The sequence below is a fragment of the Coturnix japonica genome, unplaced genomic scaffold (genome assembly GCF_001577835.2).
Source record: "Coturnix japonica isolate 7356 unplaced genomic scaffold, Coturnix japonica 2.1 chrUnrandom473, whole genome shotgun sequence".
In the NCBI taxonomy this organism is placed as follows: domain Eukaryota; kingdom Metazoa; phylum Chordata; class Aves; order Galliformes; family Phasianidae; genus Coturnix; species Coturnix japonica.
The window spans coordinates 56254-82953 of NW_015439876.1; the positions used below are offsets into that span (position 1 = coordinate 56254).

At 49.7% G+C, this 26700-nt stretch overlaps 1 protein-coding gene across 1 annotated transcript; it reads left to right on the top strand.

Annotated features, from left to right (window-relative positions):
• Positions 1–4098: 4098 nt before the first annotated feature.
• LOC107307039 (girdin-like) lies at positions 4099–6593 on the top strand (the record flags this gene model as incomplete). The annotated part of the gene is made up of 1 exon (XM_032441656.1): positions 4099–6593. A coding segment is annotated over one exon (543 nt), but the record flags the coding sequence as incomplete, so codon positions are not given.
• Positions 6594–26700: the final 20107 nt, after the last annotated feature.

The following is a 26700-nucleotide window of genomic DNA, read 5'->3' on the forward strand; positions in this document are numbered from 1 at the left end:
CAGAAGGCACAGGAGGCTCTTTAGGTTATAATGGGCCCCAGGGCACATTCGCTGCTGAGCCTGTCAACCTCCAGTGCAGAGAGAAGTTTGCACAGAGTACTCAGTAAGACACAGTCAGAAGTAACAGTGAAGTTTCTTGGAGTATGAATGGGCCCACTGAGGGCCATTAACAAGCAAGCTTCCAAGGGACTTGTTAGAGCAGATATTTGGAAGCCATGACTACAGGCACTCAAGGCACTGGCATGGTGGCTCTGATGCTAAGAAAACCTTCCTTTGCCTTACGATTCCTGACCCCTAGAACCTTGGCAGGGAGATCCTGTCCCTCATGTTGGCTCATGACCCTTCCTGGGGCAGTGGGATGGAAGTGTGTATAATGTTAAATGAAAGACATGGGGACAGAAGATCCCAGGCTCTGCATGGGGTGTAAGGATGCTGTGAAGTTCATATCCCACGTATGCACTTTGTCTCATCTCATGATGTGGGATGTGAGAAGGGCCAGTCTGAACAAGCAGTCAATCTCAATGAAACTCTGAACTTCAGATCTCTCAGTTCCAGTGCCCTCCTTTGCACACCCTCCCATAGTTTGATGTCCTTTCTGCTCTGTGGTACCCAGAAGTGCACCCAGTGCTCCAAGTGAGGCTGCAGCAGCACAGAGCAGAAAGGGTCAATCCTTTCCCTCACCCTGCTGGCAATAAATTGCTCGATGCACTCCAGGGGACCGTTGGCTTTCCTGACTGCCTGGACACACTGCTGACTCATGTTCAATTTGATGCTGACCGGGACCCCCAATCCTTTTCAGTCAGATTTCTCTCCATTGTCCCATATCCAGTAAGTGTTTATGCCCAGGGTTGCCCCTGCCCAGGTAAAAAATCAGGCAATTGTTCATGTTATACTTCAAGCACTTGGTGCTTAGTACTACTTGGTGCACAGTTCTCTGACTTGTCCACATCTCTCTGCAAGTCCTGTCCACCCTCAGTGGAGGCAACAGCACCTCCTCATCTGGTCTTATCAGCAGACTTGCTTAGAACATCTTCTCATCCTGCATGCAAGTCATCCACAAAAACATGAAAGAGAAGTGGCCCTAAATTGGAGCCCCGGGTAACCTTGCTAGTGACCATCTACCAGCCTGATGGAGCCCAATGACTATAGTCCTTTGGGCTTGACCTATTGACCAACTGCTCACCCACGATTTTGTGTTCCTGTCTAGCCATATGCAGGACATTCTGTCCAGAAGGGTGCTGTGAGAAATAGTATCAAAAGTTCTACTGAAATCCTCAAGGATAACAACTTCCCTTGGTCATCTAAATGGATAACCATCTCATAAAAGGACCTGAAGTTAAACATGACTTTCCCCTCAGGAACTTGTGTTGGCTGCTACCAGTGACAGAATTGTCCTTCAGGTGTTTTTCCATAACTCCCACCATCATTTTCTCCATATTTTTACCAGGCACTGGAGTGAGACTGACAGGTCCATAATTGCCTCTGTCATCTTTCTTGCTCTTCCTTACAGTGAGACAACATTTGCCAGCTTCCCGTCCACTGGTATGATCATAGATCTATATAGATGCAATTGAAATGTGAGCCCAGAGCATACCAAAGTATCATCATTGCAAGAATGTAGATGTGACATATCTTTGCAGTGCCTTGAACTCTGGAGTATGCCACAGAAGGAGCATAGAGAAAGACTGGCCTCTTCTGTTTTTAAGCAGAATAACACTGCATGATACATGGGGACTGTGTCTCTGCTCTGCTATGCTCTGCTCTCAGGGGAAATGTGCAGGGGGTTGCTCTCATGTCAGTGCTCATATCTGAGGTGTGGAATCAAAGTGGAGATTTTCAGAAGTGTGTGGAGACAAGACAAGGGGAAATGGACAGAAACTGAAGCATAGGAAATTCTGCATGAATGTGTGCAAGAACTTCTTTACAGTGTAGGTCATGGAGACCTGGAACAGGCTGCCCAAGGGGTTGGGGAGTCTCCTCCTCTGGAGATCACAGAATCACAGAATCACAGAATTGTAGGGGTTGGAAGGGACCTCCAGAGATCATCGAGTCCAACCCCCCTGCCAAAGCAGGTTCCCTACACAATATTCAAGACATTCCCTACAGAGATATTCAAGACCAGCCTGGACACCTACCTGTGTGCCTACCTGGTGCTCCCCAGGGGTCTGTGCTGGGGCCTGCCCTCTTCAATATCTTTATTGATTACCTGGTTCACCCAGCTAGCAATAACTTGCTGTCATGGTTTAATACTTTTGTAATTTTGCAATCAGTATTCCACATCACAACATCATATAAAGCATGAATAATTTTACTGAATCTGCAACTTACAGAAGAAGACTACATCTCCCAGAGAACAACACGATAGGTCATGGGACCTGGACTCTATATTAACTAGGTCGCAGACTAGACTGACGTCTTTCGAGTTCTGGCGTTCAGGGGAGTGTGTGGGAGCCTTTGCCATTTCGCCTAGATTTCACAGTAGGCCTCTCAGTTATGGGACTCATTCTCTCTCCTATTCTGCTTCATTCATTAGCTCAATTTTCAAATATATTGTATTATATTGTGTTATCCTGTATTTTGATATAGTATTTAGTAAATAAGTGTGCCTCCTTAGATCGTTGCCGCTTTTTTCTTTTCCTAATTAACTTTTTCCTTTTGGTCAAGGGCCCCTGCAGGGCCCACAGCCCCCTGTCATGGACGCAGGTGGATTTTTCGTTCAAACCGTGACAGATTTTTGGTGGAGAATGCCGGCAAATTGAGTTGCTGTTTTTCTGTGTTTTCTTCTGTTGCTCTTTTAGCTTTTAACAGAGCTACAAGTTTTTTTTCCTGTTAAGGAGCTATCTTAGGTTTGCGATTCTGCACCTGTGAGCTTGACCTTGAATGTCCAGGCGGACTGCCAATACCCCGGTTTATTTTATAAACAGTGCTGAGCTTTGCATTTTAACGTTTTATCTCTCTATTGAAGAAAAAAAAAAAAAGGAATAAATAAATAAATAAATAATGTTTTCTCTAGTAAGTTTGTTTTACAAGGGACTGCATGTCATTAGTTCCTCTTTTGTGATGCTCCAAACATATTGGACCATGTTTAAGCAAGCCATTGTTTCCTATGAAGTTATAGGAATGTATAATAGATTGAAAGCATGGTTAGCAACGCTTACTTGGTATCTGCATGCAGCTCCAGAGGGAGCAACTAATGCAACTATTAGTTCAGGAATGGTGGTTTTTGAGCGTGCTCCTCCTTTTTTCTTTGCATCCTTTAAGCAGTCTTCGAATGACCAGTTGTCCCAGTGGACCACACTGTCAATCGTGTCAATCTCCCTGAACTTACTGTTGGTTATTTTAATAATCTCACTCAGTATCTGGATTTATAACCTCCGGAAAAAGTCTTCCCTAGAACCAGAGAATACTGAGTGGCAGGGAGTGTGGAAAGACTTTGGAGAGACTTTTAAAAGACAGACGTCTTTAGTGTCATGGAGCTTTACTCCTGAACACTTAAAGAATCATGTGAGTTTGACTGCACATTTGAGACAGGAATGTTGTGGCTCAGGCAGATCTCAGGAGGCACAAATGACTTGGGGCCTAGCTAATGCTTATCGGGCCTTATTTAATACCATTTCTGAGAGGGAAGTTTTTGATGCTGAGAGAGAGAGTCTCAGGGCCGAGAATGAGAGTCTTAGAGCTGAGAGAAAAGACCTCCTGTATCAACGAGACTCATTCTGGTATGAGAAAGAGAGTCTCAGAGCTGAGAGAGAAGACCTCCTATATCAACGAGACACATATTGGTATGAGAAAGAATCCCTGCAATCCAAACTCGACACTCTCCAGTCCAAGCACAACGCTCTCCAGTCCGAGCACGGTACTCTCCAGTCCGAGCACAATGTCCTCCAGTTCGAGCACGACACTCACCAGTCTAAGCACGACGCCCTCCAGACTGAGCATAGCGGCCCCCAGTCTGAGCGTGACACTCTCCAGTCTGAGCGCAACACTCCCCAGTCTGAGCGTGACACTCTCCAGTCTGAGCGCAACACTCCCCAGTCTGAGCGTGACACTCTCCAGTCTGAGCGCAACACTCTCCAGTCTGAGCGTGACACCCTCTAATCCGAGCGCAACACTCTCCAGACTGAGCACAACACCCTCCAGTATGAGCGCAACACTCTCCAGTCTGAGCGTGACACTCTCCAATCTGAGCGTGACACTCTCCAGACTGAGCACAACACCCTCCAGTATGAGCGCAACACTCTCCAGTCTGAGCGTGACACTCTCCAATCTGAGCGTGACACCCTCCAGACTGAGCACAACACCCTCCAGTCTGAGGACAACATCCTCCAGTCTGAGTGTAACACCCTCCGATCTGAGCGAGACATCCTCCGGTCCATGTACGACCTCAAGGTTCAGTTCGACGCCATGAAGTTCAATCGTAACACCCTCCAGACCATGTATGACGCCGTCCAATCTGAGTGCGACACTCTCCAGTCCAAACATGACGCGCTCCAGTCCGGGTTCGACACAATTCATTCCAAGTACAACGCCCTCAGGGCTGAGTTCGACACCCTTGAGATCGAGCGCAATCTCCTCCTATCCAAGCTATGCACCCTCCAGTCCAATTGGACAAACCATCGGGGACAACAGACACAATGTTGATTGCCCCTGTAAGGGGGCGAAAGACAAAAAGAGTTTAAACTCAGTTAGAGAAAATGCAGAAGGAGTTAGAAGAGCGGAGGGAGTTAGGAGAGCAGGACTCAGGAGAGCAGGGGGAGTCAGAGGACCAGAAGAAGTTAGAGGAGCAGAGGATGTTAGAGCAGTATAAGAAGATGTTAGAGGAGCAGAAGAAGTTAGAGGAGCAGAGGAAGTTAGGAGAGAGGAAAAAGAAGGAGGGTTACCTGGAGGAAATTATACAAGAATCAGAGTCAGAAGAAGAAGAGGAGCCAAAAGTTCGGTTTTCATTACGGGAATTTCTCGAGTCCAAACTTATAGATGGGGCAGCCTCATCAACACAGTTGCCACCATCAACACCTGGGACTCTTGATAGAGCAAAAGGTGAGCAAAGTATTACGACCATTATTGATAGATCTTTAAAACTGAGTGAAATTCGAGATCAAAGAAAGGATTTCACACGTCAGCCAAAAGAACATATGGTCACTTGGTTACTTCGATGCTGGGACAATGGTGCCAGCAGTGTGTGGCTTGATGGCAATGAAGCTCGCCAACTGGGTAGCATTTCCAGAGATGCACGTGTGGACAGAGGTATTGGCACATGCCAAGATCAGTCCTACACCCTCTGGAAGCGGATGTTGATAGCAGAAAATGAAATTTGCCCTATTCACAGTCGGATCATGTCATATTGTAGGGAAGCATCGCAGATGGAAAGCTGCTGTATGGAGCCCCACACGACAGGTTGCAGAGGCCACTGAAGGTAAGGGAGAATCAAGTCAATTCGCAGAGGTAAAGGCTGTTCAGCTGGCTTTAGATGTGGCTGAACCGCAGAGGTGGCCAGTGCTTCATCTTTATACTGACTCATGGATGGTGGCAAATGCCTTATGGGGGTGGTTACAACAGTGGGAACAAAAAAATTGGCAACGAAAGGGTAAACCTGTTTGGGCTGCTGAACTGTGGAAAGACATTGCTGCCCGAATAAGGAACATTGTTGTAAAGGTGTGCCATCTAGATGCTCATGTGCCTAAAAGTAAGGCTACTGAAGAACATAAAATAACCATCAACACCTGGGGCTCTTGATAGAGCAAAAGGCGAGCAAAGTATTACGACCATTATTGATCGATCTTTAAAACTGAGTGAAATTCAGGATCTAAGAAAGGATTTCACACGTCAACTGAAAGAACATATGGTCACTAATCTTGTGTCCTTCTATGATGGAGTGACGGCGTTGGTGGACGAAGGGAAGGCGACAGAGGGGCTTATGTGGTCTTTAGGACCTGTATGGGGTCTGTGGGACCCATATGGGGTTGTAAAGCCTGCATGGGGTCCATGGTGCCCATATGGGGTCCATGGGGCCCATAATGGGTTGAGGGCCTGAATGGGGTTGTGGGGCCTATCTGGGGTTATGGGGCCCATATGTGTTTGTGGAGCCTGTATGGGGTCTATGGGGCCCATATGAGGTTGTGAGGACTGTATGGGGTAGCGGGGAATGTTTAGGGTCTATGGGGTCCATATGAGGTCTTTAAGGTTGATATGGGGTCTATGGGGCCCATAAGCATTTGTGGGGCCTGTATGGGCTCTGTGGGGACTGGGTCAAAGGGGCCTATATGGGGTCTATGGGGCTCATACAGGGTTGTGGGGCCCATGTAGGGTTGTGCAGCCCGTATGGGGCCTATGGGGCCTATATGGGGTTGTGGAGCCTGTATGGCGTCTATGGGGCCCATATGGGTTCTATCGAGCCCATATAGGGTTATGGGGCTTGTATGGGGTCTGTGGGACCCATATGGGGTTGTGGGGTCTGAATGGGGTTGTGGGGCCCGTATGGGGTCTATGGGGCCAGTAAGGAGTATATGGAGCCTGTATGGGGTTGTAAGGACGTTATGGGATTGTGGGACCTGTATGGGGTTGTGGGGCTTATATGAGGTCTATGGGGCCCATATGGGGTTGTGGGGTCTGTATGGGGTCTATGGGGCCCACATAAGGTTGTGGGGCCTTTATGGGGTCTATGGGGCCCATATAGGGTCTATGGGGCTTATATGGGGTCTGTGGGGTGTATATAAGGTCTATGGGTCTTATATGGTGTTGTGGGGCCTGTATCGACTTGTGGGTCCTGTATAAGGTCTATGGGGCTCTTATGGGATCTATGGGTCTTATATGGTGTTGTGGGGCCTGTATGGAGTCTATGGGGCCCATATGGGGATGTGGGATCTGTATGGGGTTTTGGGGCCAGTATGGGGTCTATGGGACCCATATGGGGTAGTAAAGCCTGTATTAAATCTATGGGGCCTGTATGAGGTCTTTGGGGCCCATATGGGGTTGTGGGGCCTGTATGGGGTCTATGGGGTCTTTATGGGGTTGTGGAACCTGTATGGGGTTTATGGGGCCTGTATGGGGATGCGGGAACTGTACGGGTTGTGGGACCTGTATGGAGTATATGGGGCCCATATGGGGTTCTGGGGCCTACATGGGCTCTATGAGGCTCATATTGAGTTGTGGGGAATGTATGGGGTTGTGGGGCCTGTATGGGGTCTATGGGGACCATATTGGTTTGTGGGATATGTATCTGGTTGTGGGGACTGTACGGGGTCTATGGGGCACATATGTGGTCTATAGGGCCCATATGGGGTTGTGGGGCCTGTATGGGGTCTATGGGGCCCATATGCGGTCTTTGCGTCCCATATGAGGTCTATGGGGTCCATATGGGCTTTTGGGGCCCGTATGGGGTTATTCGGGCTTTTTGGGGTCTATGGGGCACATTTTGTGACGTGGGGCCTGTATTGGGTTGTGCGGCCTGTATGGGGTCTATGCGGCCCATATGGGGTCTTTGCGTCCCATATGAGGTCTATGGGGTCTATATGGGCTTTTTGGGCCCGTATGGGGTTATTCAGGCTTTTTGGGGTCTATGGGGCACATCTTGTGACGTGGGGCCTGTATTGGGTTGTGGGGCCTGTATGGGGTCTATGGGGTCCATATGGGGTCTTTGGGTCCCATATGACATCTATGGGGTCTGTGTGGGCTTTTTGGGTTTATTTGGGGTTGTTCGGGATTTTTGGGATCTATGGGGCTTATCTTGGGTTGTGGGGCCTGTATTGGATTGTGGGGCCTGTATGGAGTCTATGGGGCCCATATGGGGTCTATGGGTCCCGTATCGGGTCTATGGGGCCTATATTAGTCTGTGGGACCCATATGGGTTTGTGGGGCTTGTAAGGGGTGTATAGGGACCTTATGGGGTTGTGGGGTCTGTATGGGGTCTATAGGGCCCATATGGTATTTTGGGGCCTATATGGGGTCTATGGGGTCTGTATGGGGTTGTTGGGCCTGTATGGGTTGTATGTGGCCCATATGGTGCTGTGGGGCCTATATGGGGTCTATAGGGCTCATATGGGCTTGTGGGGTCTGTATGGGGTCTATGGGGCCCATATGGGATCTATGGGTCTTATATGGAGTTGTGGGGCCTGTATCGCGTCTATAGGGCTCATATGGGCTTGTGGGGTCTGTATGGGGTCTATGGGGCACATATGGGGTCTATGGGTCTTACATGGAGTTGTGGGGCCTGTATGGGGCTGTGATACCTGTATGGGCTTGTGGGGCCTGTATGGGGTCTATGGGGCTCATTTGGGGTTGTGGGGTCTGTATGGGGTTTCGGGACCTGTATAGGATCTATGGGGCACATATGGGGTTGTGGGGCCTATATGGGGCCCATATGGGGTCTATGGGTCTTATATGGAGTTGTGGGGTCTGTATGGGGTTGTGGGGCCTGTATGGGGTCTATGGGGCCCATATGGGGACTATGGGTTTTATATGGTGTTGTGAGGCCTGTATGGGGTTGTGGGGCCTGTATGGGGTCTATTGGACCCATGCGGGGATGTGGGGCCTTTATGTGGTCAGTGGGGCCCATATGTGTTCTACGAGTCTTATATGAATTTCTGGGGCCTGTATGGGGTTGTGGGGCCTGTATGGGGTTGTGGGGCCTGTATGGGGTCTATGGGGCCTATATGGGGTTGTGGGGCCTATATGGGGTCTATGGGACCCATATGGGGTCTATAGGTCTTATATGGTGTTGTGGGGCCTGTATGGGGCTGTGAGGTCTGTATGGGGTCTATGGGTCTTATATGGGGTTGTGGGGCCTGTATGGGGTCTATGGAGCCTGTATGGGGTCTATGGGGCCCATATGGGGTCTATGGGTCTTATATGGAAATGTGGGGCCTGTATGGGGTTGTGAGGCCTGTATGGGGTTGTGGGGCCTGTAAAGGGTCTATGGGGCCCATACGGGGATGTGGGGTCTTTATGGGGTTGTGGGGCCAGTATGCGGTCTATGGGGCCTGTAGGGGTTGTGGGGCCTGTAAGTGGTTGTGGGGCCCGTATGGGTATATTGGCCCATATGGGATTGTAAGGCCTGCATGGGGCCTATGGGGCCCATATGGGTTCTATCAGATTTATTTGGGGTTGTCAGGCCTTTATGAGGTTGTGGGGTCTGTATGGGTTTTATGGGGCCTGTAGGGGTTGTGCGGCCCGTGTGGGTTTGTGGGGCCTGTATGGGGTATATTGGCCCATATGGGATTGTAAGGCCTGTATGGGGCCTATGGGGCCCATATGAGGTCTATGGAATTTATTTGGGGTTGTCAGGCCTTTATGAGGTTGTGGGGTCTGTATGGGTTTTATGGGGCCTGTATGGGTTTAATCGGGCCCATATGGGATTGTAAGGACTGTATGGGCTTGTGGGAGATTTATGGGGTTGCGGGGCCACATGGTGTTGTGGTGCCTATATGGGCTTGTGGGGCCTATTTTTGGTGTGGGACCTCTATTGGATCTATGAGGCCCATATGGTGTTGTGGGGTCTGTATGTTTTTTTGGGGTCTATATGGGGTTGTGGGGTCTGTATGGGGTCTATAGGGCTCATATGGGCTTGTTGGGTCTGTATGGGGTCTATGGGGCCCATATGGGGTCTATGGGATCCATATGGAGTCGTGGGGCCTGTATGGGTCTGTGAGGCCTGTATGGGGTCTGTGGGGGCCATATTGGGATGTGGGGTCTGTATGGCATCTATGGGGCCCATATGGTGTTGTTGGGCCTGTATGGGCACTATGGGGCCCATATGGGATTGTGGGACCCACATGGGGTCCATGGGGCCCATATGGGTTCTATGGGATTTATTTGAGTTTGTCAGGTTTTTATGGGGTCTATGGGGCCTGTAAGGGGTCTATGTGGCCCGTATGGGGCTGTGCGGCATTTATGGGGTCTATGGGGCCCATATGGCGTCTATGGGATCTATTTGGGTTTCTCAGGTTTTTATTGGGTCTATGGGGCCTGTATGGGTTCTCTGTGGCCCGTATGGGGCTGTGCGGGATTGTGGAACCTGTATGGGGTTTATGGGGCCTGTATTGGGATGTGGGAACTGTATGGGGTTGTGGGACCTGTATGGACTCTATGGGGCCTGTATGGGGTTGTAGGTTCTATATGGGGTGGTGGGGCATATTTGGTGTTGGGGCCTGTATGGGGTCTATTGGGCCTGTATGGGTTTGTGTAACCTGTATGGGGTTTATGGGGCCCATATGAGGTTGTGGGGCCTGTATGGGGTGTATGGGGCCCATATTGTGTTGTGTGGCCTGTATGGGTTCTCTGGGGCCCATATGGGGTTTTGGGGGCTGTATGGTGTCTATGTGGCCCATAAGGGGTCTATGGGTGTTATATGTGGTCTGTCGGGCCTGTATGGGGTTGTGGAGCCTGTATGGGGTTGTTGGACCTGTATGGGGTCTATGGGGCCTGTATGGGGTCTATGGGGCCTGTATGGTGATGTGGGAACTGTATGGGGTTGTTGGACCTGTATGGGGTTTTGGGGCCTGTATGGGTTTGTGTAACCTGTATGAGGTCTACGGGGCCTATATGGGGTTGTGGGGCCTTTATGGGGTTGTAGGTTCTATATGGGGTGGTGGAGCACATTTGGTGTTGGGGCCTGTATGGGGTCTATTGGGCCTGTATGGGTTTGTGTAACCTGTATGGGGTCTTTGGGGCCTATATGGGGTTGTGGGGCCTGTATGGGGTGTATGGGGCCCATATGGAGTTGTGGGGCCTTAATGGGGTGTATGGGGCCCATATTGTGTTGTGTGGCCTGTATGGGGTTGTGGGGCCTGTATGGGTTCCATGGGGCCCATATGGGGTTGTGGGGCCTTTATGGGGTTGTAGGTTCTATATGGGGTGGTGGGAAACATTTGGTGTTTGGGCCTGTATGGGGTCTATTGGGTCTTTGTGGGTTTGTGTAACCTGTATGGGGTCTATGGGGCCTATATGGAATTGTGGGGCCTGTATGGGGTGTATGGGGCCTTTATGGGGTTGTGGGGCCTTTATGGGGTTGTAGGTTCTATGTGGGGTGGTGGGAAACATTTGGTGTTTGGGCCTGTGTGGGGTCTATTGGGCCTGTATGGGTTTGTGTAACCTGTATGAGGTCTATGGGGACTATATGGGGTTGTGGGGCCTTTATGGGGTTGTAGGTTCTAAATGGGGTGGTGGAGCACATTTGTTGTTGGGGTCTGTATGGGGTCTATTGGGCCTGTATGGAGTGTATGGGGCCCATATGGAGTTGTGGGGTCTGTATGGGCTTGTAATGCTTGTATGGGGTCTATGGGGCCTGTATGAGGTTGTGGGACCGGTATGGAGTCTATGGGGCCTATATGGGGTTGTGGGGTCTGTATGGGGTCTATGGGGCCCATATGGGGTTGTGGGGTCTATATGGGGTTGTGGGGCCTGTATGGGGTCTATGGAGCCCATATGGGGTTGTGGGCCTTGTATGGGGTCTATGGAGCCCATATGGGGTTGTGGGGACAGTACAGGGTTGTGGGGCCTGTATGGGGTCTATGGGGCCCATATGGGGTTGTGAGGCCTGTATGGTGTCAATGGGGCCCATATAGGGTTGTGGGGCTTATTTGGGTTCCATTTGGGGTTGTGGGGTCTATATGGGGTTGTAAGGCTTGTATGGGGTCTATGGGGCCTGTATGAGGTTGCGGGGCCTGTATGAAGATTATGGGGCCTATATGTGGTTCTGGGGCCTGTATGGGGTCTATGGGGCTCATATGGGGTTGTGGGGACAGTATGGGCTTGTGGGGCCTGTATGAGGTCTATTGAGCCCATATGGGGTTGTGGGCCTTGTATGGGGTTGTGTGGCCTGTATGGTGTCTATGGGGCCCATATAGGGTTGTGGGGCTTATTTGGGGCCCATATGGGGTTGTGGGGCCTGTATGGGGTCTATTGGCCCATATGGAGTCTATGAGTTTTACTTGGAGTTGAGGTTCCTGTATGGGGTTGTGAGGCCTGTATGGGGTTGTGGGGTTTGTATGGGGTCTATGGGGCCCATATGGGGTTGTGGGGCCTGTATGGGGTGTATGGGACCCATAAGGGGTTGTGGGGCATGAATGGGGTGTATGTGGCCCATATGGGGCTGTGCGGCATTTATGGAGTCTATGGGGCCCCTATGGGGTTGTGGGGAATGTATAGGCTCTTTGAGGCTCATATTTGGTTGTGGGGCCTGTATGGGGTCTATGGAGCCCCTAGGAGGTCTATGGTCACATATGGGATTTTTGGGCCCATATGGTTTTGTGGGGCCTTTTTGGGGTCCATGGGGCCCATATATGATTGTTGGGCCTATATAGGGTCTATGGAGCCCCTAGGAGGTCTATGGGCACATATGGGATTTTGGGGCCCATATGGGTTTGTGGGGCCTTTATGGGGTCTATGGGGCCCATATATGATTGTTGGGCCTGTATGGGGTCTATGGGGCCCATATTATGTTGTGGGGCCTGTATTGCGTTGTGGGGCCTGTGTGGGGTCGATGGGGCCTATACGGCATGTGGGGTCTGTATGGCGTTTTGGAGCCAGTATGGGGTCTATTGGGCCCATATGGGTTTGTGGGGCCTGTATTGGGTATATGGGGCCCATATGGGATTGTAAGGCCTTTATGGGGTATATGGGGCCCATATTGTGTTGTGTGGCCTGTATTGGGTTGTGGGGCCTGTATGGGTTCTATGGGGCCCATATGGGGATTTGAGGGTTGTTTGGTGTCTATGTGGCCCATAAGGGGTTTATGGTTACTATATGGGGTCTGTGGGGCCTGTATGGGGTTGTGAAGTCTGTATGGAGTCTATGGGGCTTGTATGGGGATGTGGAAACTGTATGGGGTTGTGGGACCTGTATAGAGTCTATGGGGCCTATATGAGGTTGTGGGGCCTCTATGGGGTGTATGGGGCCCATATGGGGTTGTAGGTTCTATATGGGCTGGTGGGGAACATTTGGTGTTCTGATGCCTGTATGGGGCTTTTGGGCCTGTATGGTGTCTATGTGGCCCATATGATGTTGTGAGGCCTGTATGAGGTTGTGGGGCCTATATGGGGTTGTAAGGCTTGTATGAGGTTTATGGGTCTCTTTGGGGTTGTCGGGCCTGTATGGGGTTGTGGGGCCTATATGCGGTTCTTGGGCCTGTATGGGGTTCTGGGGCCTGTATGGGGTCTATGGAGCCCATATGGGGTTGTGGGCCTTGTATGGGCTTGTGTGGCCTGTATGGGGTCAATGGGACTCATATGGGTTTGTGGGGCCTATATGGGGTTGTTGGCTTATATGGGGTTGTGGGGTCCATATGGGGTCTATGGGGCCCATATGGGGTTGTGGGGCCTTTATGGGGTCTATGGGGCCTATATGGGGTCTGGTAGGCTCATACGTGGTTGTGGGACCTGTATGGGGTCTATGGGGCCCATATGGGGTTGTGGGGCCTGTATGGAGTTGTCGGTCCTCTATGGAGTCTTTGGGACCCATATGGGGTTGTGGGGCCTTTATGGGGGTTTATGGGGCTTGTATGGGGTTGTGGGGCCTGCATGGGGTCTATGGGGTCCATATGGGGTTGGGGGGCCTGTATGGCATTTATGGGGCCCATATGGGGTTGTGGGTCTATATGGCATTGTGGGGCCTGTATGTGGTCTATTGGGTTATGGGTCCAATATGGGGTTATGAGACTCTATATGAAGTTGTAGGGCCGTTATGGGGTCTTGCGGTCTCTATGGTGTTTTTGGGGCCCATATGGGGTCGTGTAATCTGTATGGGGTTTATGGGGCCTATATGGGATCTATAAGGCTCATATGGGTTTGTGGGGCCTATATGGGGTCTAAGGGGCCTATAAGGGGTCTGTAAGGCTCATATTGGTTTGTGGGGCCCATATGGGGTTGTGGGACCTGTATGGGGTCTATGCAGCCCATATGAGGTTGTGGGGCCTGTATGGCATCTATTGGGCCTATATGGTGTCTATGGGGCTCATATGGGGTTGTGGGGCACATATGGGGTTGTGGGGCCTGTATTGGGTCTATGGGGCCTGTAGAGGGTTGTGGGGCCTGTATGGGGTCTGTGTGGCCCATAAGGGTTTGTGGAGCTTGTATGGGGTCTATGGGGCCTATAAGGGGTTGTGGGGTCTGTATGGGGCCTGTATGGGTCCCATATCGGTTTGTGGGTCCTGTATGGGGTCTATGGTGCCCATATTTGGTCTATGGGTCCCATATTGGGTCTATTAGGCCTATATGGTTTTGTGGTTCCTTTAAGGGGTTGTGGTGCCTGTATGGGTTCAATGGGGCCTGTATGTGATCTATAGGGACCTGTATGTGGTTGTGGGGTCTGTATGGGTTCTATAGGGCCCATATGAAGTTGTGGAGCCTGTATGGGGTCTAGAGGGATCATATGGGGTTGTAGAGCCTGTATGGGGTCTAGGGGGATCATATGGGGTTGTGGAGCCTGTATGGGGTCTATGGGGTCAGTATGGGGTTGTGGTACCTTTATGGGGCCTGTGGAGCCTGTATGGGATCTTTGGGGACTATATGGGTTCGTGGAGCCTTTATAGGGTCTATGGGGCCCATATGGATTTGTGTGGCTTGTATGGGGTGTATGGGGCCCATATGGGGTTGTGGGGCCTATATGCGGTCTTTGGGGCCCATATGGGGTTGTGGTGCCTGTATGTGGTTTATGGGGCCCATATGGGATTGTGGGGTCTGCATGGGGTCTATGGGGCCTATATGGGGTTGTGGGGCCTATATGGTATTTTGGGACCTGTATTGGACCTATGGGGCTTATATGGGGTTTTGGGCCTATATGGGGTTTTGGGGCCTGTATGGGGTCTATGGGGCCCATATGGGATTGTGGGGCCTGTATGAGGTTGTTGGGTATTTATGCGGTCTGTGGGGCTCATATTGGGTTTATGTGGACTGTATGGGGTCTATGGGGCCTATACAGGGTAATGGGGCCTGTACGGGGTCTGTTGGGCCAATGTATGTGGAAGTGTAATAGAGGGTATGTGAAAGAGTAAGTATGATGTTATGCTACAGTGCATCATTTTCTAGAGAAAATATCTTCTTTTGGTTATGAAAACAGGTATTAGGTTTAGAAAATGCTATTTTTAGTGAAGAAAATTCATATTTTCAAAAGAAACTCAAATCATTGCAAGAACTTATTATTTCTGGTCTATGTAGTGAAAGTCGTGTGTAAATTTCAAAAATTAGAACAGAAATTGATCTTTAGGGGGGAAAGTGTCCTTATTTGAAAGAGGAATTCCGGTATTCTGTAAACAATGTATCATATTATGCTGCCATAGATCATTTTGTGGAGATAATGTCATCTTAATGATGAAAAAATAGTATTTTGGGGATACGATGCAATTCTAAGGGATGAAAAACATCATTTTGGTAAGTAAATCATATTTTTGCAAGGATAAAGAGTGATTCTTAAATCAGAACTTTAATTTTTTGGAAAATATTCACTAACATTAACTCATAATTCTACCCTACAACTTTATATGGGACCCATAGAATACAGACCCCACAACCCCATATGGGCCCCAAAGACCGCATACAGGCCCCACAACCCCATATGGGCCCCATACACCCCATACAAGCCACACAAATCCATATGGGCCCCATCGACCCCATAAAGGCCCCACCACCTCATATGGCACCCATAGACTCCATATGGGCCAAATACACCCCATACAGGTCACACAAACACATATGGGCCCAATAGACCCCATACAGGACCCACAGCCCCATATGGGCCCCAAAGCCCCATTCAGGCCACACAAACACATACAGGCCACACAAACACATATGGGCCCCATAGACCCCATACAGGCCTGACAACACCATAAATGTCCCACAATCCCATATGGTCCCCTTAGACCCCATACAGGCCCCACAAGCCCATATGGGACCCATAGACCTCATTCAGGCCCCATAGAACTGATACAGGCCCCACAACCCCATACAAGGCCCATAGACATTATACAGTCCCCACAACCCCATACAGGCCCCATAGACTGCATACAGGCCCCACAACCCCATATGGGCCCGACAACTTGATACGGGACCCATAGAATACAGGCCTCACAACCCCACATGGGCCTTATACACCCCATACAGGCCCACAACCCCATATGAGCCCCATAGACCCCATACAGGCTCCACAGCCCCATATAGGCCCCACAACCCCATATGGCCCCATAGACTCCATACAGGCCTTGTAACCCCATGCAGGCCTCATAACCCCTTACAGGACCCATAGACCCCATACATGCCCCACAACCCAATACGGGCCCCACAGAACCCATAAGGGCCACATAGACCTCATACAGGCCCCACAACCCCATATGGACCCCATAGACCCCATACAGACCCCACAACCCCATATAGGACCCACAGTCCCCATATAAGCTCCAAAGACCCCATACAGTCTTCACAACCCCATAAGGGCCCACAACCCCATATGGGCCCCACAACCCAATATAGGCCCCATAGACCCCATACAGGCCACACAAACCAATATGGGCCCCATAGACCCCATACAGGACACACAACTCCATATGGGCCCCACATCCCAATATGGGCCCCATAGACCCCATACAGGACCCACAACTCCATATGGGCCCCACAACACCATACAGGCCCTATAAACCCATACATGCCACACAACCCCATATGGGCCCCATAGAGCCCATACAGGTCCCATAACCCCATAGACCCCATACAGGCCCCAAAACCACATACAGGCCCCACAACCCCATATGAACCCCATAACCCCATAAGGGCCCGATAGGCCCCATACAGGCCCCACAACCCCATATGGGCCCAATAGAACCCATATAGTCCGCACAACCCCATACAGGCCCCACAACTTCATGTAGACCGCATAGACCCCATGAAGGCCCCACAAAGCCATATGTGCCCCACAGACCCCATACAGGCCATACAACCCCATACAGGCCCCAAAAACCCATTTAGGCCCTATAGACCACATACAGGCCCCAAAACCACATATAAGCCCCACAACCCCATATAAACCCAAAACCCCTTTGAAGAATGAGCAAAGCCTCAAAATAGTGGTAAGGTAACACTTTGCTATAGAAAGGGAAAGGGGAACTTAACAGAAACCAAGACAAAGGGTAACTGTAGATAGTTTACATTTAAAAGGGCAGGGAAAAGGGGAAGTACAGACTAAGTACACTTAGTCAAAATAAAACCAGAGAAGAGGGCAATAAAGATAAGAAGAAATTGTCCGGAGACCTCTGACAAGAAGAAGGATTAGATACCCCCGGGCAAGATGATGCTTACGTGGGAGAATGGTACCAGCAGATAACACCAAGAAGAAAACAGAAGAAGAATTTCACCCCAAAACAACGGCAAGGGTCGCGGGGAATGGGGTCAGGGGGAATGAGGGAATGGGGTCGCGGGGAACGGGGTCCTAGGGAATGTAATGAATATGTAATCAAACTGAGGAGGAGACTATTGATTACGTATTAGCTTAACCTATATCTGTAACACACTTTTCTCCTTACGGTGTGCAAGTTTGGTGGAGCTCTCCCGCTTGCACCCGGCGCTGCGCAACGCTGGAATAAACATACCTGCTTTAGAACCCATCTTTGGGTTATAGAGTTTGATTCCGCAAGTCATCTTAAGGGCCCCATAGTCCACATACAGACCCCACTACCACATATGAGCCCCATAGATCCCATACAGGTGCCAGAAACCCATATAGGACCCACAACCCCGTATAGGCCCATCAAACCCTGTTGCAGAACAGCAGGAGAAAAGCAAACGACCATACCTGTCATTGACATATGATCATCTAATCTCGTTTATTCCTTGGCTGCATGTACATTTATAACACGGATAATTAGCTCATACATATTGCAAAAGTGGAGCTCATCATTGGTTCCCAATTACATACCATCCCCAAGTATATTAACAGCTTGTTATTATCATCCTGAAAGCTACTCCCTTGCTGAGTTTCCAGAACCATGGCTAGTTTCTCACCATCATGGGGCATCCTGATGTTCTCACTGTCCTTGCAGGTGGTATGGCTGCTTGATTAACTGCACCATGTTTACGACCCTTCTCAGCTAACTAGCTGTAAAAAACACTCTCTACAAAACCCCATGCAGGCGCCAAAGCCCCATATGGGTCCGAAAACACCATACAGGCCTCACATCACCATATGGGCCCCACAACCCCATACAGGCCCCACAACGCCATAGAGGCCCCACAACCCTATATGGGCCACATAGACCCAATACAGGCCCCATAACCCCATACAGGCCCCATGACCCCATAGGTGCACAATAGACCCCATACAGACCCCACAACCCCATCCAGGACCCACAACCCCATATTGTCCCCATAGACACCATACAGGACCCACAACACCATATGGGCCCCATAGACCCCATACAGACCCCACAACCCCATATGGACCCAATAGACCGCATACATGACCCTCAACACCATATGGGATGCAAAGACCTCATAAGGGCCTTATAGGTGCCATACAGGCCGCATAGACACCATATAGGTCCCACAAACCCATATGGGTCCCACAACACCATACAGGCCTCATTACTCCATGTGGGACCAATAAACCCCATACAGACCCCACAACCCCAAATGGGCCCCATAGACCCCATACAGGACCAACAACCCCATAAGGGACCCATAGTCCCCATACAGACCCAACAACCCATATCATCCCCGCAACCCCATATGGGCCTCATATAACCCATATAGGCCTCTCAACCCCATACAGGCCCCATAGAACCCATATGGCCCCCATAGATCCCATACAGGCCCCAAAACCCCATACAGGCCACATCACCTCATATGGGCCCCATATACCCCATATGGCCCCCATATACCCCATAAAGGCCCCACAACCCCATAAAGGCCCCAAAACCCCATATAAGCCCCATAGACCCCATATATGCCCCACAACCCCATATGGGCCGCACAAACCCAGAGAGGGCCCATAGACCCCATACAGGCCCCTCAAACCCATATGTGCCCCCAACTCCGTATATGCCCCGCAACCCCATATAAACCCCATAGACCCCATATAGGCCCCACAACCCTATATGGGCCCAATAGACTCCATACAGGACCCTCAACCCCATATCGGCCATATAATCCCCAATACAGGCCCCACAACCCCATAGAGGCCCCATAGACCCCATATAGGCTTCATAGACCCCACAAAGGTCCCAAAACTCCATGCTGGCCCCATATCTCCATACAGACCCCAAGACCCCATATAAGCCCCATAGACCCCATATAGGCCTCACAACCCCATACAGGCCCCATAGACTCAATAAAGGCCCAACAACCCCATACAGGCCCCACAACCTTATACAAGCCCAACAGAACACATTAGGGACCCATAGACCCCATACAGGCCCCACAACCCCATATAGGCCCCAATGACCCCATACAGGCCCGACAACCACATATAGGTCCCATAAACCCTATATGTGCCCCATAGAACCCATACAGGCCCCACAAACACATATGGGCCCAATAGACCCATACATGCCCCACAAACACATATGGACCCCATAGAACCCATACAGGCCCCACAACCCATTAGAGGTTCCACAACTTCGTATAGGAACCATAGTCCCCATACAGGCCCAATAACCCCATATGGGCCCCAAAGACCCCATACAGGCCCCACAACCCAATACAGACTCAATAAACCCCATACAGGCCCCATAGAATTCATATAAGCCCGACAACCACAAATAGGCCCCATAAAACCTATATCGGCACCATAGATCCCATACAGGCCCGATTGATCCCATACAGGCCCCACAACCCCATATGGGCCGCACAACCCCATAGAGAGCCCATAGACCCCATACAGTCCCTACAACCCCATACAGGCTTTACAAATCCATATGTGCCCCATAGACCCCATATAGACCCCATTTACCCCACAAAGGTCCCAAAACTCCATACAGGCCCCATATCTCCATACAAGCCCCACGACCCCATATAAGCCCCATAGACCCCATATAGGCCCCAAAACTCCATACAAACCCCACAACCTAATAAAGGCCCCACTGACCCCATACAGGCCCGACAACAACATATACACCCCATTAAGCCTATATGGGCACCATAGACCCCATACAGGCCCCACAAACCCATATGAGCTCTATAGACTCTTTACAGGCCTGACAACAACATATAGGCCCCCTTTATCCCTATATGGGCCCCATAGACCCCATACAGGGCCCACAAACACATATGGGCACCCTAGACATCATACAAGCCCCACAACCAACTACAGGCTCCACAACTTCATATAGGACCCATAGTCCCCACACAGGCCCCACAACCCCATATGGGCCCCATAGACCCCATACAAGCCATATAGACCCCCAACAGGCCCCACAACCCAATACAAGCATATAGACCCTATACAGGCCCCATAGACCCCATACAGGCCCCATAGACCCCATACAAGCCCCAAAATCCCATACAGGCCCCATAGACCCCATACAGGCCCCACAACCACATACAGGCCTCACAAACATATATGGGCCTTGCAACCCCATATGGGCCCACTAGACCCCATAAAGACCCCACAACCCCATGCAGTACCCAGAACCCCATATGAGCCGCACAGACCTCATAAACGCCCCACAACCCCATATGGGCCCCATAGATGCCATACAGGCCCCACAACCCCTTATGAGCCCCATATATTGCATACAGGCCCCACAACCCCATATCAGCCCCACAACATCATATTGGCCCCATTGGCCTCATACAAGCTCCACAAACTCATATGGGCCCCACAAACCCACATAGGCCCCATAGTCCCTACACAGGTCCCAAAACCCCATATAGGCCTCACTATCCCATAGAGGCCAAAAAAACCCATATGGGCCCCATAGGCCCCATACAGGCCCCACAACCCCATGTGGGTCCCATAGACCCCATATAAGTCGTATAGACCCCCAACAGGCCCTGTAGACCCCATGCAGGCCCCATAACCCCATTTGGGCCTCATAGACCCTATACAGGCCGTACAACCCCATATGGGCCACACAACCCCATATCAACCCCACAACCCCAAACATGCCTCATAACCCCATATAGGCCAAACAACCACATAAGGGCCCATAGACCGCATATAGGCTCCACAACCCCATACAGGCCCCACAACCCCATATAGGCCCCACAACCGCATAAGGGCCCATAGACCGCATATAGGCCCCACAACACCAGACAGACCTCACAACCCAAAATTTGCCCCACAGACCCCATAAGGGCCCATAGACCGCATATAGGCCCTACAACCCCATACAGGCCTCACAACCCAATATTGGCACCACAGACCCCATACAGGCCCCACAACTCCATACAAGCTCCACAACCCCATACAGGCCTCATAACCCCATATGGGCCCCATAGACCCCATACAGGCCCCACAACCCCATACAGGCCCCACAACCCCATATGGGCCCCATAGACCCCATACAGGCCCCACAACCCCATATAGATCCCACAACCCCTTAAGGGACCATAGACCGCATATAAGCCCCACAACAGCAGACAGGCCTCACAACCCAAAATTTGCCCCACAGACCCAATATTTGCCCCACAGACGCCATACAGACCCCACAACCCCATACAGGCCTCACACCCCAATATGGGCCCCACAGACCCCATACAGACCCCACAACCCCGTACAGGCCCCACAACCGCATACGGGCCCCATTGACCGCATACAAACCCAACAACCCCATATGGGCCCTAAAGACCCCATTCAGGCCCCAAAACCCCATATGGACCCTAAAGACCCCATTCAGGCCCCAAAACCCCATATGGGCCCCACAAACGGATATAGACCACAAAGACCCCATACAGGCCCCACAACCCCATATTGGCCCCATAGACCCCATACAGGACACACAACCCCATATCAGACCCACAACCCCATAACAGCCCCACAACCTCATATAGGACCCACAGTCCCATAATGGCCCCATAACCCAATATGGGCCCCACAAAACCATATAGGCCCCATAGACCCCATACAGTCCCCACAACACCATATGGGCCCCATAGACCCCATACAGGACACACAACCCCATTTATGCCTGTCACGGTTTGAACGAAAAATCCACCTGTGTCCGTGACAGGGGGCCGTGGGCCCCACAGGGGCCCTAGGCCGAAAGGAAAAAATTAATTAGGAAAAGAAAACAGCGGCAACGATCTAAGGAGTCACACTTATTTACTAAATACTATATCGAAATACAGGATAATAAAATATAATACAATATAATTGAAAATTGAGCTAACGGATCAAGCTAAAAAGGAGAGAGAATGAGTCCCATGACCGAGAGGCCTACTGTGAAATCTAGGCGAAACGGCTGAAGGCTCCCACACACTCCCCTGAACGCCAGAACTCGAAAAGAGATCAGTCTAGTCTGCGACCGAGTTAATATAGAGTCCAGGTCCCGTGACCTATCGTGTTGTTCTCTGGGAGATGTAGTCTTCTTCTGTAAGTTGCAGATTCAGTAAAATTATTCATGCTTTATATGATGTTATGATGTGGAATACTGATAACAAAATTACAAAATTATTAAACCATGAAAATCCACCCCTTATTCTACATCATTACATTATGTTTATACATACATACACACTCATACGTATAGTTGTGAATAATCAGCAACCTTATTTTCTCAACAATTTATATTTATTCCATACAAATCCCTAAGTTGGGAACAAAATTCTGTATCCTAACCTACTATTTATTAATTAATAATAATAAATTTCCTTAAGTTTCCTTAATTAAATATTAATTTTTTTAAAAAAAGGAAAACATGTCAGCGGTAGAGGAGAAAGGTAGTGCTAGTAGGGCGTCCCCCACATCAAGGTGCACTCATCCTTTCCCAGCCAACACAGCAGATTTCCTTTTGACTTAAACTTCTTTCCATGTGTGCTCTACACATGCATGGCCAGTGCACGATATAGAGTCCACATGGAAAAATTGCTTACAGAATGCCTAATTAAGGTATAAAGAAAAAAAGGTGTTTCCATAACATTAACCCACTCTATCTTAAGCCCTGTACCTAATTGGACATTCGTCAAATATTTTCTGAGACTCTACCTATATATCTACAAGAAATCATTGGCTGCACTCCCCCAACATCAAATTCCCTTGTGGTACACATTGGACATTCCCATTTTTGTCCATCACCCACCAACGTGCACCAGGTCCCTGGGCAATGACAGTACCCGCGGAGAGGTTTGCCCTTTCCAGATGCTGAAGGACCCAAACTGTTTTTCCCAACACCACTCTTTATGTGTACTACAGGAACCTTATCTCCCTCCACGGTACGTAGGGAGCTGGATTGGTTAGGACCATTATGATTACTAGATCCTCGAGTGTTGACCAACCAGGTGGCTTCTGCTAAATGGTTCTCCCAATTTTATACGTTCCGCCACCCATTGCTTTCAACATAGTTTTCAACAACCCAGTTGAATCGTTCAAATCTTTACCAGAATCTGGTGCATGATAGGGAATATGGTAAATCCAATCAATCGCCATGATTTTTGGCCCAAGTGGTTTACAAGAGAATTTTTTAAAATGGGTCCCATTATCTTGATTCAATTCTTTCCGGTGTGCCATGCCGCCACAGGATTTGCTTTTTCCAACCCTAATATGGTGTTTTCGGGCGGTAGCATGGCGTACTGCGTATGTTTTGAGCCACCCAGTGGTTGCTTCCACCCATTGGTGAGTACATAACGCTTACCATTGCGAGATCGTGGCCAAGGTGATATAATCAACCTGCCATGGCCTCTCCATATTTTATAATTTTGCCGTCGCCCTTCCCCCAAAAGGTTTCATCCTCTTGGCTTGTTAATTATGGCGCATGTTTCACAATCATGAATAACCTGAGCAATAGCGTCCATAGTTAAGTCCACCCCTCGGTCTCTGGCCCACTTATATGTTGCATCCCTTCCTTGATGACCTGAAGTCTCGTGGGCCCACCGAGCTAGGAATTAATTCACCCTTGTTCTTCCTTCTCCAAGTCTATTTGAGCCACCCCAGAGTTTGGCAGCTCGATCAGCCTGATGGTTATTTTTATGTTCTTCAGTAGCGCTTACTTTTAGGCACATGAGCATCTACATGGCGCACCTTTACAACAATGTTCCTATTCGGGCAAGCAATGTCTTTCCACAGTTCAGGCAGCCCAAACAGGTTACCCTTTCGTTGCCCAATTATCATCTTCCCACTGTTGCAAAACCACCCCCATAAGGCATTTGCCACCATCCATGAATCAGTATTAAAGATGAAGCATTTTGGCCACCTCTCCCTTCAGCCACATCTAAAGCCAGCTGAACAGCCTTTACCTCTGCGAATTGACTTGATTCTCCTTTACCTATCAGTGCGCCTACTGCATTGTCGTGTTGGGGTCCATACAGAGCGAGCTTTTCATCTGCGATGCTTCCACAATACGACTATGATTCGTCTGTTGATAGGGGCAAAATTTTCTTTTCGTTTCTGGTATAGCTCATTGTATCGTGGTGCCTCTTTAGCCACGTATTACCGCTTTCTGTAGGTGGTGTTTCATTTTTTTTACTCTTCAGGCTAGTCCATGATGATCACTTCTAAAATTCCAGGACGGGCTGAGTTTTTCCCAGTTCGAGCTCGTTCAGTGAATTAATGGAAATTCCACTTACTCCAACTGCAATCAGTAACATGATGGTGGAGGGAACCTGTCCTTTATACATCCAGTTTATTCTTTGGCAAGCGAGGGTGCTAGAAGAAGCTGAACCTCTGTCCCAAACTATTTGGAGAACAGCCGGAACCCCTCATACACGGCTAAGATCTCCTTCTCAGTCGGAGTTGCTAGCGCTCCTCCAGGACCCTTCTATATGTGCTCAACTTTCGAAATCCTAGGGGTCGGCCTCAGGTTTCTGCTCCTGAGGCCCTTTGCCACAACTCCAGGTGGACCTTTCTCTCCAGCAGCAGTGTAAGGATGTTCTTCACATCCTGTCCTGTCGTACTGGCCCCAAGGCCACGGCACGGGCTATTTCTTGTTTTATCTGCTCAAAAAGCCTTGCTGCTGCTCAGGACCCATGAGAAAAATTATTCTTCTTCCGTGTTACCTGATAAGAGGAGGGCTCACTATTGCGGCTGTAGTTTGGGACGTGCATTCTCCAAAAGGCCCACTACTCCCAGAAAAGATTGGGTCTTCTGTCTTGTCGGTGGGCGGAAGACATAGCAGCTGATTTTTGTCAATCACATCTGCTGGGATGTGACGACGTCCATTTTGCCATTTTATACCTAGGAACTGGATTTCCTGGGCAGGCCCCTTCACCTTGCTTGCCGCTTAATGGCAAACCAGCTTGCAAAAGAATTTGGACTTATCTGTTTCCCTTTTCTTGAAAACCTCTGCTGCTGTATGGCCCCACACTACAATATCATCAATATACTGCAAGTGTTTCAGGAGCATTACCCTGTTCAAGACAGGCTTGGATCAATCCATGGCAAATTGTTGGGCTGTGCTTCCACCCTGAGGTAACGGTTCCAGGATACTGAATACCTCTCCAGGTAAAAGCAAACTGTAGCCTACATTTTGCAGCCAATGGATTGGAAAGAAGGCATTAACAATGTCAATGGTGGCATACCACCTAGCTTCTTTTGACCCAATTCATAACTGGAGTTCTAGCATGTCTGGTACAGCAGCACTTAATGGAGGTTGTGACTTCATTCAGCACGGTAATCTACCGTCAGCCTCCATTCCCCACTGGTTTTACGCACGGCCATTATGGGGCTGTTAAAAGGTGAGTGAGTTTTGCTAATCACTCCCTGATTTTCTAATTGGCGAATTAGCTTGTGAATGGGGAGCAATGAGTCCCTATTGGTGCGGTACTGCCGTCTGTGAACCACTTTGGTGGCAATTGGTACCTCTTGGTCTTTTACCTGGAGCACCCCACAGCAGAAGGATCATCTGACAGACCAGGTAAAGTTGACAGCTGCTTAACACCGTTTGTGTTTACAGCAGCTATCCCAAAGGCCATCATCGATACCCCTTGGAATTCCTTTAAAATATCCCATCCTAAGGTAATCGATTCCCAGTATACATGGAGCCTCTGACCAGTCACAATAGGGTGTCTCTGCCAGTTTTTACCAGTGAGGCTTATTTCGGCCTCCAACAATAGTCAATTCTTGGGGAAACCCAGTCACTCCATGGATATATATTGGTTGTGTCCTTGGTGACTTGATGGCATTAGGGTGCATTGTGCACCAGTGTCCACCAAGGCTTTATATTTCTGTGCTGAGGATGTTGCCAGGTCACTTAATCCACACATGTCCAGTATACTCTATTGTCCCTTTCCCCCCCTGGCTGGGGCAGGGCCCCTCTATTGTTTTACCTCGGTGGCTTGCAGCAACTGAACTTTTCCCCTTCTTGGAAGAGTTCACCTTGGTGGTTGTTTCACATTGTAATTCTTTCACTCATGCCTGAAGTGCAGAAGTGGATGAATTACACCACTTCTTCATGTCCTCCCCATGACTACAAAGGAAATACAACAAGGCAAGACATGTAGTCTTATCATTGTCATTTGCTTGAATACGAGGACGTCTCTTTTTTATGGTTGAGATTTTCGATGATACGGGTTGAGAGGAACTCATGTTGTTTAGCTTTCTCAATAGGCGATCGTGGAAATCCTGGTTTCCATC